Below are 21,682 nucleotides of genomic sequence, written 5' to 3'. Positions count from 1 at the left end.
ATTATTGATTCATCCCCGTTTGTTTATTTTAGTGACTCGCCGCAACATATTACCTAGACCGGTCAATCATGAGTGAAGCCAGATGCAGTTGAGCATATAGAAACCTCCCCCCCCCCCCTCCACTAACGTGGGTCGATTTAATCAGCAAGCAAAAAAAGCACTTCCTTTTTCTTCAAATTTTTACTGGTGGATTGTTATTCGTTCAAGCTGAATGATACAAAAGACTACAATAAATAATTAATTCATGCACAAAATAAATTGAGTTTCCATAAAGACAATAGGGTGCGCAGTTTTTTTTCTGTTGACCACTTGAGTCAATGCCATTCTCAATAAATAGCGAATGTTTAGGATACTTTCAATTCGTAGCAATATATAGCACGTATAGATTATATTGGCATCATCCATTTATCATAAATTTGTCGCCGTGAAAGGGAATGAAGTGAAACAAACATGAACACCGTTAACAAATAACTATCTTGATTATTTAATGTACATACAACTCCCAAAAAATTCAAACATCGTTGTTAAAAAACATTTACCTGAGTTACAACTAAATTAATACCACAGTAAGACTGTTGAGCGCAAGATTGAATTATAATTTCTTTTTGAAACACCTTTCGATTGAACCCCTGAACACCTGTCACTCAGTTTGGATAGCTCTTCAAATTCTTGACCCAAAATCTTTGCTCACAAAAAGGCAGTTAATTAATAGTTAGCTATAGCTGATCAGCTGGCAATCCGCAACCCCAACACCGCCGCCTATCATAGTGGTAAACAATTTTTTGGATCGTTTCCGTTTGTGCCTCCCCCCCCCCCCAGCTTAGTGGGCGCATATTATTTGCACCCCCCCCCCCCAGGCGCACGTGCCATATTTTTACATGATTATTTACTATGTAATGGCACGTGCTCTGTAACTGGAGGGCGCGGATCGTACGGGGGGACACAAACGGAAAAGATGCCAATTTTTTCACAGCAAGAATGTGCCCTATTTAAACATAGTAAAGAAATGGGCTATTTAGTGTTTACGTGACAGTTTGAAGTCACGGATTTCCTGCTTTTTAAAACTTGCACATGCGTTATCTTGGGTACGCAGGGGAAGGATAAGAGATGCAATTGATCGTAAATTACTGTCACGCTCATGAATGTCATGAAGGTTAGTGAACAGGGGGTACAACAATGACTGGCATTTTGGCATGGTGTATGACGTAGTCACTCACAGAACCGAGAATCGTCCGTCTGATTGAGCCCAGACCTCTGCTTCCGATGACGATGCAGTCGGCGTCCTTCTCCCTCGCATAGTGGACTATGCTATGTCCTGGTGATTCCCCGTCTCTCGCGTGGAATGTTGCACTCAGATCGTCTTCCTTGATTATCTGCATTTTTTTTAAAAAAAACTGTGCTGAATTATAAGACAAATAATAGTACTGCTTTGCGGGCAACCTGTGAATGATTTTTACTATTCTAGACTCATCTCCACTCCCAATACCCACCTCCGAGCACATGCACACAAAAGCACACACACACACTCACACACACACACACACGCACACACACACACACACACACAAACACACACACACACACCACACACACACATACACAAGCTCACACGCACGAAAATAAACAAGCACGCACGCACACACACCAAATACACAAGCAAACGAGCATACACAAACACATGGACACACGCTCACACACATGCACACAAACAAGCAAACACGCAACAACAAGCACACACTCACAAACAAAAGCTCACACGCATAAACCAAAGCACCCACTCGCACAAACACAAGCCAATACGCACAAACAAAAGCACACGCTGAGACGAGAGAGCAAACACTGACACGCACATACACACAAACAAACACAAAAACATACAGATACACAAAAACTCACACACAAGTACACACACATACAAAAGCACACACACAAACACACAAGCACACACACAAGCGCACATGCACATACACACAAGAACACAAACAAAAGCACATACGAACTCACATAAGAAGACAAAAATCACACCTGCTCACACACAACTACATACAAAAGCACACACGCGCGCACACAAGCACAAGCGCGCACGCAAATACAAAAGCGCACACACGCACACACACACACACACACACACACATACGTACGAATGCATAAACAAGTAAACACGCACATACACAAGCACGCACACACACACACAAGCAAACACGCAAGCACACACGCACACAGACACAAACACAAACACGCACAAACACAAGCCTGCGCATGCACACATGAAAACACACATGCACATACACGCAAAAGTAAACACACATATAAACATACACGAACCCAACCACACAGAAGCACACACGCACACGAGCATACATGCACAAGTGGAAAAACGCAGCACCCACACACACAAGCAGTCACGCGCAAACAAGCACACACACACACACAAGCGCACAAGCATATACACACATCACACGCACACACACACACACACACACACACACACACACACACACACACGCACACACACGAGAACACACAAAAACAAACAAACAAGTACACAAATAAAAAAAGCACACACACAAACTCACAAGCCGAAACACAAGCACACATGAACATACACACAAACAAGCACACACACGCACACACAAACAAGCACACACAAACGAAAGCACATACGAACTCACACAAGGACACACAAAAGCACACACGCTCACACACAATTACATTCGCAAGCAACACTTCCATACACAAGCACACACACACACCCACACACAAGTAAGCACGCACACATATAAACCAACTCGCACACACACAAGCACACACGCAAGCATACGCTAACACACACGCAGAAGCACTCACATGCAGACTAAATCACTCACACATGCATACAAAAACGCAGTCGCACTTACACACACACACACAAAAGCCCACACATACACACACAAACACACACAAGCTCACACGGACACACATGCAAGCATACACGCTCCCACACGCGCCGCCACACTTATACAAGCACACACACACACAACACACACACACACACAAATAAACAAGCACTCACGCACAAACCAGAACAAACGCAAACACGAGCACACAAAAAAGCACACAAAAAAAACACACAAAAGCCCACACACGCCCACACACATGCACTTAAACAAAATCACACACAAATACAAGCACACACAAAAGAACACGCAAAAACACACACAAACACGCGCGCACGAGCCCAATCACACACAAATACAGACGCATAAACACATAACACAAAAGCCCATACACAAACAAATAAACATCAGCCCACACGCACAAACAAAAGCCCACTCTCAGACGAGAAAGCAAACGCAAACACGCACATACACAAGCAATTGAACACAACACACACACACACAAAAACAAACACACAAACACACAAGCACACACACAAGCACACATGCACATACATACAAGCACTCACACACCAATGCACACACTCAATTACACACACACACACACACACACAAGCACACACACAAGCACGCACAAACGGAAGCACAAACGAGTTCACACAAGAACAGACAAAAGCACACACGCTCACATATAAGTACATACACAAGCACACGCACACACACACACATGCAAAAGCACACACACGCACACAGACGGACGCACGCATTCACAAGCACAAAGGCACACATACACAAGAATATAAATTCGCATAAACACACGCATACACAAATGCACACTCACGCACAAGTTATCACACATATACAAACACACGAACCCAAACACACAAGCTCACACGCACACGAGCATACCCGCACACGTGGACACACGCAGCACACACACAAGCACTCACACACAAACACAAACAAGCACACAAGCAAATACACACACACAAGCACACACGAGAATATACAAACAAGGAAACAGAAGCAAAAACTTACAAGCACACTTAAACACACAAAACACACGCGCACACAAGCACAAACGCGGACACACACGCTCACGCAGCAAACACACAAACACTCACGCATAAAACACAAGAAAACGCGCGCACACACACACACACACACACACACACACACAAGCTCACACGTTCACGCAAGCAAAAACGCACAAAAACACAAGCTCATACACGCAAGCACCAGCGCACACAAACACAAGCTCATACACGCAAAAACACAAGCACACAGGCACACACAGGCACTCAAGCATACACACACGCACAAGCACGCACAAGTGAACACAAAAATATATATTTACACGAGCATATAGAGACACAGCACATACACAAAAGCACACACACACACGCACACACACACACACACACACACACACACACACACACACACACACACACACACACACACACACGAAAACACTGGTACCTTCAAGCACACGAACAAACACAAGCACACACGCACACTCGTACTCACGAACACACAAGGACACACGTAGACACATGCACACACAAAAACACAAACTCCTGCCCGGAAGCACATACGCACAAACGCAACAAACGCAAGAACACATAAATACAAAAGCACACACTCACAGCAAAGCATACACGCACACTTGCACACACTTACACACACAAGCACACACACACACAAGCACACACAAAAGCACACACATACAAAAGCACACACACACACACACACACAAGTACACAAACAGACAAACCCACACATTTATGAACACATACGAGCAAAATCACAAATGTACACCCAAAAACACACGCACACACGCAAACGCGAACACATTCGCACGCACTCACATGCAAACACAAGCACACATGGATACACAAACAAACTCGCACACAGAAATACACGCACATTAGCAATCACGCAAGCATAAACATCCTAACACACAAACAACTAAAAACGCATACACAAGAAAGTACAAACAAAAACACACGCACAGACAAGCCGACATGCACACACAAACAGGAACGCACAAAAAACAAACAAGCACTTTGACAGAAACAAAAGCACTCGCGCGCGCACACAAGCATACACGCTGACTAACACGCAAACAAGCACACATGCACAAACAAAAGAACAGAGAAACAAAAACATACGCACATTCAAAAGCACACACACTCACACACATACACCAGCACAAACGCACACACCAGTAAGCATACGAGCCCATATACTTGCACACACACACGCGTTCAAACAAGCACACATGCAAACAAGCACAAGCACGCACAAAAGCACACAAGCACATACACCTTCATAGACGCTCAAAAACACATTCAAGCACATACGCACAAATAGAAGCACACACGCAAACTCACACACACATGCAAAAGCACACACACGAACATAAGAAAGTACACAAACACACACACGCACAAACACTTATAAACACCCATACGAGCAAAAGCACATACGCAAACCTAAAAACACACACACATGCACACACGAACCTAAGCAAACACAAGCACACATGCACAAGAACATACATGCCCACGTTGACAGACGCACACACAAAAACAGAAGCGTACACGCAGCGCGCACACAAGCAAACACGCGCAAACAAAGCAGACACCCGCAAACAACCAAGCACACACGTTCAAAAACAGTCACACAAACAAGCACAAATGCACAAACAAAAACACGCTAACAAGCAAAGCAAACAAAAATACACGCATACTTAAACATATACAAGCACACACTCACACGCACACACAAACACACACACACACACAAGTACACACACAAACACAAAAGCACACACGTACACACACACGCACAAGCACACACACATAAACAAAAGCAAAATTGCACACAAACGCACACACACAAAAAAAACACGCACACAGGCATACACACACGCAAATACACAAACAAACACGCAGACACAAGCACAAAAACGTGCACACACCACACACGCATACAAGCACAAACGAACTCAAGCACACATACACAAATGCACACACTCTTACACATACCAGCACACAGCTTCACAAAAACACATTCAAGCACATACGCACAAAAGCAAAAGCAGACGGTCAAAAGCAAAAGCACGCACACTTACAAAAAGTACACACACACACACACACACACACCAAAAATCACTCTCAAAAGCATATATGCACAACAAATAGCAAGCCTTACGCATACATGCACGAGCACACAATACAAAAAATTTGCTCACACCCAAGCTCACACGCACGACCACTAGAATACACGTCCACACACAAACAGACACGCACACACACGCAAGCACACAAGCACGCCCAAGTGGACGCACGCACACAAGCACACACGTGTATTCACAAGCACACACGCACAAAAACACAAGCACACTTGCATACACAACCATAAAAACACACAGACAAAAGACCACATACGCACGCACAAGCATAGACGCATACACACAAGCACCCACACATACAAAAGCAAACACGCACGCATACATGAACACGAACGCAATCACATTAAAGCACACAAGCGTAAACGCACACGCGGACAAGCACACACGCACAATCAAAGACAAGCACTCACGCATATACACAAGAACACATGCACACACAAGGACAAAAGCACACACAGGCTCAAGGACAACGCTCAGACGGGCACACAAGCACACGAGCACACAGGCAAAATCGCACACACGTACACAAAAGCTTAGACGCATACACATAAGCACACAATCAAACACGCACACACACAGGCGCGCGCGATCCCAATCACACACAAACACACACGCACACTAGCATACACGCACACGTGGACACACAAACACACGCACACTCACACACGCACACACATCTACAAGCCCTCACGCACAAACCAGCTCAAACGCACAAACAAAAGCTCAAACAAACAAAAAAAACATAAGCACATAAAAAAGTACACAAACGCACACACATACATCAGCACAAACGCGCACACCAGTCGGCATACAAGTCTATACGCGCACGCAAAAACACGCTCACACAACCACACACAAATACACACAAGCACACATGCCAAACAAGCACAAGCACGCACAAAATCACACATATGCACATACACAATCACACACGCTCAAAGACACACACAAGCCCATAGACACAAACAGAAGCACGCCAACACACTCACACACACAGACAAAAGCACACACACGCACGCACAAGCATAGACGCATACACACAAGCGCCCACAAAAACAAAAGCAAACACGCACACATACATGAAAACGTACGCAATCACATAAAAACACACAAGCGTAAAAGCACACGCGGACAATCACAAACGGACAATCAAAAACTCAAGCACTCACGCATTTACACAAGAACACATGCAGACACAAGGACAAACGAACTCAAGCACACATACACAAAAGCACACACTCTTACACTTACCAGCACACAGTTTCACAAAAACACATACAAGCACATACGCACACAAGCAAAAGCAGACGCTCAAAAGCAAAAGTAAGCACACTTACAAAAAGCACATACACACACACACACACACACACACACACACACCAAAAAGCACTCGCAAAAACATATATGCACAACCAATAGCACGCCTTACGCAAACACACACAAGCACACAACACAAGAAAATTTGCTCACCCCAAGCTCACACGCACGACCACTAGAATACACGTCCACGCACAAACAGACACGCGCACACACACGCAAGCACACAAGCACGCCCAAGTGGACGCACGCACACACAAGCACACACCCGTATTCACAAGCACACACGCACAAAAACACAAGCACACATGCAAACACAAGCATAAAAACACACAGACAAAAGACCACATACGCACGCACAAGCATAGAAGCATACACACAAGCACCCACACATACAAAAGCAAACACGCACGCATACATGAACACGAACGCAATCACATTAAAGCACACAAGCGTAAACGCACACGCGGACAAGCACACACGCACAATCAAAGACAAGCACTCACGCATATACACAAGAACACCTGCACACACAAGGACAAACGCACACACAGGCTCAAGGACAACGCTCACACGGGCACACAAGCACACGAGCACAAAGGCAAAATCGCACACACGTACACAAAAGCTTAGACGCATACACATAAGCACACAATCAAACACGCACACACACAGGCGCGCGCGATCCCAATCACACACAAACACACACGCACACTAGCATACACGCACACGTGGACACACAAACACACGCACACTCACACACGCACACACATCTACAAGCCCTCACGCACAAACCAGCTCAAACGCACAAACAAAAGCTCAAACAAACAAAAAAAACATAAGCACATAAAAAAGTACACAAACGCACACACATACATCAGCACAAACGCGCACACCAGTCGGCATACAAGTCTATATGCGCACGCAAAAACACGCTCACACAACCACACACAAATACACACAAGCACACATGTCAAACAAGCACAAGCACGCACAAAATCACACATATGCACATACACAATCACACACGCTCAAAGACACACACAAGCCCATAGACACAAACAGAAGCACGCCAACACACTCACACACACAGACAAAAGCACACACACGCACGCACAAGCATAGACGCATACACACAAGCGCCCACAAAAACAAAAGCAAACACGCACACATACATGAAAACGTACGCAATCACATAAAAACACACAAGCGTAAAAGCACACGCGGACAAGCACAAACGGACAATCAAAAACTCAAGCACTCACGCATTTACACAAGAACACATGCAGACACAAGGACAAACGAACTCAAGCACACATACACAAAAGCACACACTCTTACACTTACCAGCACACAGTTTCACAAAAACACATACAAGCACATACGCACACAAGCAAAAGCAGACGCTCAAAAGCAAAAGTAAGCACACTTACAAAAAGCACATACACACACACACACACACACACACCAAAAAGCACTCGCAAAAACATATATGCACAACCAATAGCACGCCTTACGCAAACACACACAAGCACACAACACAAGAAAATTTGCTCACCCCAAGCTCACACGCACGACCACTAGAATACACGTCCACGCACAAACAGACACGCGCACACACATGCAAGCACACAAGCACGCCCAAGTGGACGCACGCACACACAAGCACACACCCGTATTCACAAGCACACACGCACAAAAACACAAGCACACATGCAAACACAAGCATAAACACACACAGACAAAAGCACACACACGCACGCACAAGCATAGACGCATACACACAAGCACCCACACAAAAAAAGCAAACACGAACGCATAAATGAAAACAAACGCAATCAAATAAAAGCACACAATCGTAAACGCACACGCGGACAAGCACACACGCACAATCAAAGACACAAGCACTCACGCATATGCACAAGAACACATGCACACACAGGACAAACGCACACTCAGGCGCAATTACACAATCACACTGGTACACAAGCACACAAGCACAAAGGCAAAAACGCACACACGAACACAAAAGCGCACACACGTACACAAAAATATACACACAAACACATGCAATTACACACGCAAGCATACACACAGCTCTCACACACAAACAAACACGCACTGACTTACACACACGCACATACACAAGCATGCACGCACGCAGACAAGAAAACTCGCACACACACATACACGAACACTCAAATTCAGGCGCATAAGCACGCGGACGCACAGACAGGCAGACACACAACCAATCGCACACAAGCAGATACACACACGCACCCACACAAGTACACACTCAAGCGCACATGCACACCCATTAGCACATACTCACAAGCACCCAAACAAGCACACAAGCACATACAAAAACATCCACGCCCACACACAGGCACGAACGCACAGCAGGACGCACGCGCACACAATCTAATACGCATATGCACAAGCATGCACGTAAACACACAAAGAATCACACATGGACACGCAAGCACAAAAGCAAACAGAAAAAAGCACACACACGTGCGAACAAGCTTAGACGCATACACATGAGCACACACAAGCAAACACGCACACACACACGCGCTCGCGATCCCAATCACACACAAACACACACGCACACTAGCATACACGCACACGTGGACACACAAACACACGCACACACACATCCCCAAGCCCTCACGCACAAACCAGCTCAAACGCACAAACAAATGCACAAACAAACAAACACATACGAACACAAAAAAGCACACACACACACACTCACACACGCATACATAAGCACAAACGCGCACACCAGTCGGCATACAAGCCTAAATGCGCCCGTTCAAACAAGCACACACAATTACACACAAGCACACATGTCAAACAAGCACAAGCACGCGCAAAAGCACACATGCACATACAATCACACACGCTCAAAGACACACACAAGGACATATGCACAAACAGAAGCACACCAACACACACACACACACACACACACACACACACACACACACACACACACACACACAAATACACACACACACACAAGTACAGAAACACACACGAGCAGAGACACATAAACACACATACGAGCAAAAGCAAATACGTACCCCCCAAAAACACATTCGCACACACGAACCCAAACACACACAAGCACAAACAAAGTCACACAATAGCTCACACAAAGAATAACAATTGCATACACACACAAAGAACACAAGCACAAACGCTCACGAGCATACACGCCCACGCGGACGCACGCACACACAAGACCACAAGCATACACAAACAAGCAGACACGCACGCAAGCACACACAAACACACAAACAAAAGCACACACGCACACACAAGGCACACACACGCACACGAACAAGCACACATATTCGAAAATACACAAATAAAAGCACGTACGCACTATCAAAAACACACTAATAAGCAAAGCACACACCCGCATACACAAACATATACAAGCACACACTCGCACGCACACACAAACGCACACAAACAAGTACACACACAAATACAAAACACAAAAGCACACGTACACACACACACGCACAAGCACACACACACAAACAAAAGCACATATGCACATACACTCACACACACATGAACACACGCACAGGCACACACACACACAAAAACAAGCGCACGCAGACACAAACACAAAAGCATACACTTAGCACACACTTACACCTACACAAGCACAAAGGAACTCAAGAACACATAAGCAAAAGCACACACTCGCACACATTCCAGCACACACGTTCACAAAAACAATACGAGCACCTACGCACAAACAAAAGCAGATGCTTACAAGCAAAAGCACGCATACACACAAGAACACACACACACACGCACAAGCACACACACACAAACAAAAGCACATATGCACATACACTCACACACACATGAACACACGCACAGGCCCACACACACAAACAAAAAAAAGCACACGCAGACACAAACAGCAAAGCATACAATTAGCACACACTTACACACACACAAGCGCAAAGGAACTCAGGCACACAAAAGCAAAAGCACACACTCGCACACATTCCAGCACACACGTTCAAAAAAACAATACGAGCACATACGCACAAACAAAAGCAGATGCTTACAAGCAAAAGCACGCATACACACAAGAACACACACACACACACACAAGCACACACACACAAACAAAAGCACATATGCACATACACTCACACACACATGAACACACGCACAGGCACACACACACACACAAACAAAAGCACACGCAGACACAAACACAAAAGCATACAATTAGCACACACTTACACACACACAAGCACAAAGGAATTCAAGCACACAAAAGCAAAAGCACACACTCGCACACCTTCCAGCACACACGTTCAAAAAAACACATACGAGCACATACGCATAAACGAAAGCAGATGCTTACAAGCAAAAGCACGCACACACACAAGAACACACATACACGCACACTAACACACACACACGCAAACACACACACACAAGAACACAAACACAAAAAGCACACACACACCAACAGGCTCGCACAAAAGCACACGAGCACAACCAATAGAACGTACAAGCATGCACGCACCAGCACACCATACAAGCACACTTGATCAACCACAAGCATATACACAAAAGCACACTTGCAAACCCACAAGCCAACTAGAATACAAGCCCGCACACAAAAAGACACGAGAACACACACGAGCACACAAGCACGCACAAATGAACGCACACACAAGCACACAAGCACGCACAAAAAGACGCACGCACACACAAGCACACGCGTAATCACAAGTACACACGCACAAAAACAAGCAAACATGCTCACTCAAGCATAAGCGCTTTCAAACAAAAGCTCACAAACGTCCGCACAAACAGACGCATACACCAAGCACCCGCACAAATAAGCAAAAACGCACGCATACACACAAACGAACGCAATCACATAAAAAGCGCAAACAAGCGTAAACCCACACGCGGACACTCACACACGCACAATCAAACACACAAGCACTCACGCATACAAACAAGAACACACGCACAAAGAGGCACACATACAATTACACGGGCACACAAGCAAACAGACAACAACGCACACACGAACACAAAAGCAATCACACAAATACACACAAACACACAAAAACACATGCATACACACAGGCAAGCATACACACAGCTCACACACACAACCAAACACCCGCTGACTTACACACACGCACACACACAAGCATACACAAACGCACAAAAGAAAACTTGCACAAACACGGAAACGCAACTTCAGCCGCACAAGCATGCGCAAGCACACACAGGCACGCACACAAGTGCATACACAAACAAGCATAAACGCACCCACACAAGCACACTCCAACAAACGTGCACACCCACAAGCCCATACACGCCAGCACGCACACACAAGCACACAGGCACATGCACAAGCATACACGCCCACACACAGGCACACGCACAGAAGGGCGGACTCACCCACAAGCAAAAACGCACATACTCAAGCATGCACGTAAACTCGCACAAGCACACACAATCACACATGCACACGCAAGCACAAACTTACAGAGATAAGCACACACACGCACAAGACGCAAACATAAGCACAAACACATACAAGCAAGCACGCATGCCAAACACGCGCAAGCGACCCCAATGACACTCAAACACAAAAGTACACGAGCGAGCATACACTCACCCACACCAGCACACACTCCAGCGATCATGCACACCCACTAGCACATACACACAAGCACGCGCCCAAAAACAAACACGCACACACGCAAGCATGCACGTACACTCACACACACACAATCACACATGCACTCGCTAGCACAAACGCACACACAGATAAGCACACACACACTAATACCCAAGCGTACATAAGCAAACACACACACACACAAGCAAACACGCACACCACCCACGCGCACGCCATCCCAATGACACTCAAGCACACAAGCACACAATCATACACGCACAGGTGGATATACACACACACATATATATATATATATATATATATATATAATATATATGGAAGCGCTCACGCACAAAAAAGCACAAACACACACACAAGCACTCGAGCTTTAACACACAGCATATACACACACACGAACATATACACACGAGAACAAACGCACAGACAGGCACATGCACACACACAAGCACTGAACTACACGAGCGCAAACGCGCAAACAATGACTCACGATCTGAAAAGCACACACATATACACACACACGCAAGCACACAAACAAGCAGACACGCGCCCACAAGCAGTAACAACCACACAAGAACACATATATACACTAGCAAGCACGCACACATACTCGCACGCACAAAAACTTGCACGCAGACAAGCACACATATACACCCACAAGCGAACACAAGCACACACGCAAAGCACACGCAAGAACTCAAACATACACAAACACAACCGCACACACAGACACACAAACACCCGCAAGCATACACACCCGCACAAACACACAAACACACGCGCGCACACACAAGCACACAAGCACGCACAAAAAAACGCACGCACGCACAAGCGCACGCGTAATCACAAGCACACACGCACAAAAAAGCGAAAATGCACAGGCAAGCATAAGCGCACACAGACAAAGTCACACACACGCACGCACAAGCATAGACGCATACACACAGGCACCCAAAAAACACAGGCAAGCAAGCACGTGCACACACATACAAACCCAAAGCACACACGCAAACGAGCGTAAACGCACTCGCAAACACGCACACACGCACAATCAACAAACAAGCACTGGCGCACACACACACACACCAGAACACACGCACACACACAGACAAGAGCACACGTACACACAAGGACACACGCACACACAATCACATACACAATCACACAGGCATACAAGCACTAAAGCACACAGACCAAACGCAAACACGAATACAAAAGCACACACACATATACACTCAAACACACACACACACACTCATAAACACATGCACCCACACACGCAAACATATAAACAGCACACACACACGCACACACACACACAAACACAAGCTTACACGCACTGAATGACACACACGCACAAAAACAAGTTTTCACGCACGCGCACACGAAAACTTACACACACACACATACACTCACACGCAAAGTCAGGCGCACATGCACGCACAAACACACAGGCGCACACACAACCACACACACACAAGCATACACGCACCCACACAAGCACATACTCATGCGCACAAGCATGCCCAGAAGCACATACACACAAGCACGCACACACACACAACAACGCAGGCACATAAACAAGCATACACGCCCATACACAGGCACACACGCACAGAGGGACGCACGCACACACAAGCAAACACGCACGTACGCAAGCATGCACGTACACATACACACACAATCACACATGCACACGCAAGCGCAAATGCACACAGACACAAGCACACACACACACAAATTTACACACAACACACACACACAAGCACACAAACAAGCACACACACGCACACAAGAAAACTCGCACACAAACAGGCATACACATACACGCACACGGGAACACACGCACACACGCACCCACACGTATACACAACCACACACGCAAAAACAAACGCACACACACACAGGCACTCAAGCATACACAAACACAATCGCACATACAAATACAAACGCACAAGACCATTCACACACAAGCGCACACAAGAAAACACGCACAGACAAGAACACGCGCCCCAACAAGCACACACATTTACACTTGCACACACGCGTGCGCACACACACAAAAAGCATAAACACACACACAGCACATGCACACACACGCCACACACACACAACCCGTTTTTACATTAGCATGTAGAGTTAATAAGAGGTTCCACTCATAAGAGGCGTAATTCAAGTATAAATAGTCATATTTCAGGGGGGAGATTCGAACGAATAGATTTTTTGTTATAGCGTGGTTTAATGTAGCTAGTGATTAAGCTCGCTTTGGATAACAAAACTTAAGAGTAAAGGAAAATTATTTAAGTTATTTGTATGTTTCTCTTTGATCACTTCTTCCAGAGCCTCCTTGTAGAATATCTCCCCGGATCCTCCCAGAACTGGCAGGTTGGGCAATTCGACTAAATGGAAGAGGAAGAGGGAGTCACCCGGTCGATGGAAGTGATGCAGATACCTGTAATCATAATCAGATTTAAACCAGGTCGAGATGATATTCGCCCAATTATCACTTGAATTAAAACAAAAACAATCAGCTCACCCAGACATATAGTCCTTTGATCAGTCTTGTCCAAATTGGTTGAAAAAATTGTTCACGACCGCGATCAAGTTCAAAAATTTTCTTGGCGAAATTACATCTCAAAATTTTCTTGGCGAAGGTTATCTTCAATATTCAACTTTTTTATTCAAAAGCGGAAAAAATATGTAAGTTCATTGCTAAGTTTCATCTCTGCTAATTAATGTAGTTTCATCGCATTCACATTCACCGATGCTACAGGATCGGTTCTCAAACTGAGATAAAGTGGAGATGAATCACAACGAAATAGAGTTCCTTGAAGAAGCTCTGTCATCTGCGGCAAAAATGAATCGGGCAACTTTCACATAATAAGCCTATCAATTTCGTCGCTATGTTCTTTATGTTCAATTTAAAACTTATAAATTTATTGATTTTTCATACACCATTCAGTTTTTTGTTTGTAAAGTAGTCAATTATGTGCTAAATTTCTCATTGCAGGAGTTTCATATGTACCTTTTGGAGACAATGACGCACCTCAGGATGATAAAAACAAAAATGATTGAATTTTTTCTTTCGCTCAATTATAAACAAGTTGAAAAAAATTAATTTGTTTTTCAAATTAAAACAATGATGTTGAACAATGATGGGGATTCACTTCGTTAAATCACAATCACTGTGTTTTCATATGATCATAAGAAATCACGTACATAAGTCACTTATCAAAATTTTGCACCAACTGCACCTACCCTAAAAAACCAAACAAGCCAAATTTAAGAAATGGAGGTTCTGACGATTTCTTCCGTTTAAAAACTGAAGATACCAAGAAAAAATGTAAGAGCGTTTGAAATTTTTCTCTAGATAAAACCAAAAATACCTCTAATATTCTCACGTTTAAAGACAACAATTTTGCAACCAGGTAACGGAAGCGACTTCCCCTGAATTGTCACAATCAGGGTATATGTTGAACCTTATCTGTATCGAACTCCAAGCGTAAATCGGTACTGAAATGCAAATACAACTTGAGAAATATTACATTTCGTTTCACGTGCACACAAGGACACACGCTCACAAAAGCACATACATACACACACGCAAACACACAGACACACACAAATATACACACAACACACACAAACATACACGCACACAAACAAGCACACACACGCACACAAGAAAACTCGCACGCACACAGGCACACACATACACGCACACGCGAACACACGCACACACGCACCCGCACGCAAGAACACACGCACACACACAGAGGCACTCAAGCATACACAAACACAGTCGCACACACAAACACTTACGGACAAGATCATTCACACACATGCACACACAAGAAAACACGCACAGACAAGAACACACGCCCCAACAAGCACACACGCTTACACCTTCGCACACGCGTGCACACACACACACACAAAGCATAAACACACACACACACAACACATGCACACGCACGCCACACACACAATCCGTTTTTACATTAGCATGTAGAGTTAATAAGAGGTTCCACTCATAAGAGGCGTAAGCCAAGTTTAAATAGTCATATTTCAACGGGGAGATTCAAGCGTGTAGATTTTTTTTTGTTATAGCGTGATTTAATGTAGCTAGTGATTAAGCTCGCTTTGGATAACAAAACTGAAGAGTAAATGAAAACTATTGACGTTAATTTTTGTTGTAACTTTCTAGGGAGCCTTTGAGAATTGATAGCTATCAGTTGTATCTCAAGGTTTCATTACTTTTGATGAAGCAATTTCCATTGTTAAACGATTCTTTAACTTCATCTCCTTAAGCTACCACGACCTATATTGTTCAATTCTATAAGATACAAAATATCCTCTGGGTGATTTGTCTATTTATTCAAATTCTGTAATTTTCTAGAACGCTCTTCACGAAGCTTCCTGGCTAATGATCACGATGACGATCAAATGCGGGTGAAACTTTACCTAACAAAATACGTTTGTGATATCTGTGGCCAGCATGAAATAATAAAAAAAACAAGGAACTGCTAAATAATGTGTCCCCGAAAGATTAAGCGAAATATTCATTGGACAAGACACATTCGTGACTTAGCAACCATAAGACCAGTTCTGACCTGTTCGAACTTGGTTGTGAGTTTTCCTATTTCTGCATGTTTCTCTTTGATCACTTCATCCAGAGCCTCCTTGTAGAATATCTCCCCGGATCCCAGAACTGGCAGGTTGGGCAATTCGACTGCATGGAAGAGGAAGAGGGAGTCACCTGGTCGATGGAAGTGATGCAGATACCTGTAATCATAATCAGATTTAAACCAGGTCGAGATGATGTTCGCCCAATTATCACGTGAATTAAAACAAAAAAAATCAGCTCATCCAGACATATTGTCCTATGACCAGTCTTGTTCAAATTGGTTGAAAAATTTGTTCACGACCGCGATCAAGTTCAAATTACAACCTCAAAATTTTCTTGGCGAAGGTCTTTTTGCGATTTAAGTATTAACTTTATCTTCAATATTCAACTTTTTTATTCAAAAGCGGAAAATTATGTAAGTTCATGGCTAAATTTCATCTCTGCTAATTAATGTAATTTCATCGCATTCACATTCACCGATGCCACAGGATCTGCTCTCAAACTGAGATAAAGTGGAGATGAATCAAAACGAGATAAAGCTCTTTGAAGAAGCTCTGCTATCTGGGGCAAAAATGAATTAGGACACTTCCCGGGTCGAGGTTTGGTGGTGAATTTTCGTAAGAAATGCGGTGAAATGCGGTGAAAAAAATAATTTTCACCGCGTATTTCTTACATCTTTTTGCGGTGAATGCGGTGAATCGCGGTGAATTATTTTTTTTCACCGCGTTCTCAGTATTCTTACAAAAAAGAATCGTCCCTACATGGGTTCGAACCTCTGACCTCCTGCATGCCTTCCAATGAAAAAAAAATGTAAGAGCGTTTGAGATTTTTGTCTAGTTGAAACCAGACATACCGAAAATTTTCCTACGTTTACAAATAACAATTTCGGAACTAGGGAACGGAAAAGACTCCTCCTCAATTGTCGCATTCAGGCTATATGTTGAACCGCACCAGTTTTGAAATCCGAGTGTAAGTTAATACTGAACAATTTTGCAAATGCAACTTACGCAATATTGCCTTTTGTTTTGCTTTCTCCTTGTTTAAGCTTGTCCTAAGTTGGAGCACAGTACATGACTATTTTTTCTCAGAACAACAGTTCTCTCAGGTCTGTCTGACTATTAATTCACACTTGATCCACGTCCGGCAGGCCGAAAAGTGACATAATTCTTTGGATCGCCGGGCTGAGGTGTTCACCTATATTCCAACGTTTTCAAGCGAGAATAAGGGTGTAAAGCAATTTTCACTGTTAAAAAGCAAGGAAAGTGTAATTTTGAGGAAATTACACCTTTTAAACACTCTTCACATTCTTTAATCCAACTCTTTACACTTTTTACTCCACTCCTATTCTCTTAAAAATTCCTCCTTATCATATTTTTAGTCCATTTTTTAGCAGGGAAAAGAGTGGAAGAGTGTAATTTTAAGGAAATTAAATTCTTTGAAATACGCTACAATTACACTGTTTAGTCAAGCAAAAAATTATTTAAGGTTTCCACAGAAATTCTGAAAATTAATTTAAAAATGCTGGTTGTGCTGCAAAAATAAAGAATTTCAAAAACACCCGACCTTATTGCAGAAACAATTTAGAGTCGGTATGCGTTGTTTGAAAAAAGAATTCGTTGTTTTCCATATGGGTCCTTGAGTTCTCTATTGAGTTCCGACCCCCTTCAGTGGGGGAGGAACTAAACGCTCAAGTGGGTACTGATCAGTACTATTTTGTAATTGGATCTATACTTGCCCAATAATGATTTAGACTTGAGTTCGACAAGGGCAAGCTGATAATAAAATTTGTCTACTTTTCAAAAGAAAACAAAACTTTCTTTCAGACTTACGAAATATTGTATCCCTTTTTTGCCTAATGGCTCTAACATGGAGGTTATTGTTTTCAAGCTTTTTGGATCTTCCGAGTTCACACTTCAGGTCAAACAAAAAAATAAAACGTCAAAAGGTCAAAAAAGTTGCAACTTACCATCTAAGTGCTCTCTCTGAATGTGAACTGGCGTCTACTGCAATCACTATCTTTCTGTGAGATTTGGGAGATAAATTTTTTGATATTTCTGTTGAATCTGAAGTCTTGTGTTCTGATGTTTTTTCACACGCGGCACCTTTCTCATCACTGTTTGTTGTTTTCATTTCTGACATTGGCTGCACTATAGAATCCATTGCTTTGCACATACAAACTGATTGGTTGTAAATCGTACCAATAAATTGATGATGTTGCTTCTAAGCGGACGCTTTGCTATAAAAGTTCAATAAGAAATCAATTACATAATAGCAATATAAACAATCGTAACAATAAATTTTCCTCGGTCACTGATTGTAAGTGAAGTTGTTAAGTTGTAAACATAATGCTTATATTTTATTAAAACCGTTCAAGTACTGTTTGTTGTTTTGAAAAACAGAAATTTTCAAAAAAAAAACATCGATATTTTTTATAACAAGCGCCTTCCGGTACCGAAATAAACCTAATTTTAAATAAAGTTCCGGCAACTTACAGACCAATAAAACGGATCATTAAGGATCACTATGTATTAAGATACAAAAGTGGCAACTATAGCTATAAAATAGCGCTTTTACTCAAAAGTTCGGTACCGGTAGACGCCTATAATGTATAGGCCGCTCAGAAAGACACTTAACAGTACCCCACTATAGAATCAAAAAGCTGGAAAACATGGAAAGCAAAGACTAAATATAAAACTCTATTAAATATTGTGTTCGGTCTGCCCGTTATAACACGGTCGAGGTAAACTGAAAAAACAGGGAGCTGAATCTGAATTAATCCCCTATTGAATTCAAAACGACTGAAGCATTAAATTCAATTCCGGTTTATTCAGCTTCTGACAGGAAGAGGGGCGGATATTTAGGGTACCTAATCATATACTATCTGATGAATTAACGAACACATTGGAGTAATCTAAGCTTACATTAGAGGCCAAAATTAAACAATTTGAGGTTTGATCTGACAGCCATTTTGCTGACGTCAGCCATTTAGCAGTTTCTGTTATTTGAAGCTGCTCTTTTTGAAGTGCAGTTTTTTGACACATGTATTTGCTATCAGTATGTCCAGGACTACGAAAAAACGAGAAAACGTATTGATGAACTGTTATTATTCAAATTCCATTGATTAACTGTTCCGCCAAGAGACACCCAGGTTGACCCCATTGTTCAAAAGTTTACAACAGAAATTAAAACTTCATATTGTCGCGTCTATGCAAAATTATGGTAGCAAAAATTTCATTTCAAAATTCAAAGTAATTAGAAAAAGGGGAAACGCTAAACGCAGTAAATGATTTAAAAAAAGGGTAGAAAAAGTCCAATAACGTGAATTTTAGTGATCAAGTACTTATGGAGTCAGAGACGTTTACTTATTAAGTTTTAGTCAGAGAACTTCTAACAAAAAAAAATTCTTGATAGATCTGAGATACCAAAGATTACAATTCTTTTGGAAAGCACTGATATTACCCTTCAATTATATCTGAGCCTCAGGCAATAAATCTGAACATTATCCTATGGCAAAGTCATAATCATAGCACTTCAAAAGGCAAAAAATACTTCAAACATTAACCTTGAGATTTTTGAAATTGGAATATTTAACTCATCAAATAGACACAAGAAATAATCAAGTTTTTGTTTCCAATTAAAAGACTTCTTTATATTTGCAGCCACCACAACAAAATAATCCACAAAAATTAATGAAAAATATCAAAAGTTTCCTCATCGGATCAAACAGTAGCCACTATGGTAGAAAAAAGGAACCTCGCTCAATAAAAAGGCTTTCCGAATACACGGTCTAATAAACTGAATAAACCGACACTTGGTAGGTTAAAAGACACTGCCTCAACACAAAACAGGAGCTTTTACTGCTTAAAATTAAATGTTGCGTTAAATTTGTCACTCCAAATTTTTTGAAGGGCTCATTCAGAAGTCAAAAGGAGAAAAAATACTTCGATGTGTCCAAT

The 21,682-nt window shown here is 43.0% G+C and overlaps 1 protein-coding gene across 3 annotated transcripts in view; it reads right to left on the bottom strand.

The window, feature by feature from the left end:
• Nucleotides 1-921: 921 nt before the first annotated feature.
• LOC142350054 (universal stress protein Sll1388-like) overlaps nucleotides 922-21,682 on the bottom strand; it is a 31,596-nt gene continuing 10,835 nt past the window's right edge. Inside the window, exons 1-4 of one of the 3 annotated variants that reach the window (XM_075401969.1) lie at nucleotides 20,648-20,706; nucleotides 19,693-20,074; nucleotides 17,713-17,884; nucleotides 922-1,373 (exon numbers count right to left, since the gene is read on the bottom strand). In XM_075401969.1, coding sequence (XP_075258084.1) covers nucleotides 1,155-1,373; nucleotides 17,713-17,884; nucleotides 19,693-19,898 — 597 coding nt within the window. In that variant the 5' untranslated portion in view covers nucleotides 19,899-20,074; nucleotides 20,648-20,706 and the 3' untranslated portion in view covers nucleotides 922-1,154. Of the gene's footprint in view, nucleotides 1,374-17,712; nucleotides 17,885-19,692; nucleotides 20,075-20,647; nucleotides 20,707-21,682 lie in introns of those variants that run through there. The other 2 variants (XM_075401970.1, XM_075401971.1) reach the window with 2 other exon arrangements.

The sequence above is a fragment of the Convolutriloba macropyga genome, chromosome 11 (assembly GCF_964194025.1).
Source record: "Convolutriloba macropyga chromosome 11, txConMacr16.3, whole genome shotgun sequence".
Lineage (NCBI taxonomy): Eukaryota > Metazoa > Xenacoelomorpha > Acoela > Convolutidae > Convolutriloba > Convolutriloba macropyga.
Note: the sequence above shows the minus strand (reverse complement) of the source record. Positions and strands in the feature narration are given on the sequence as shown.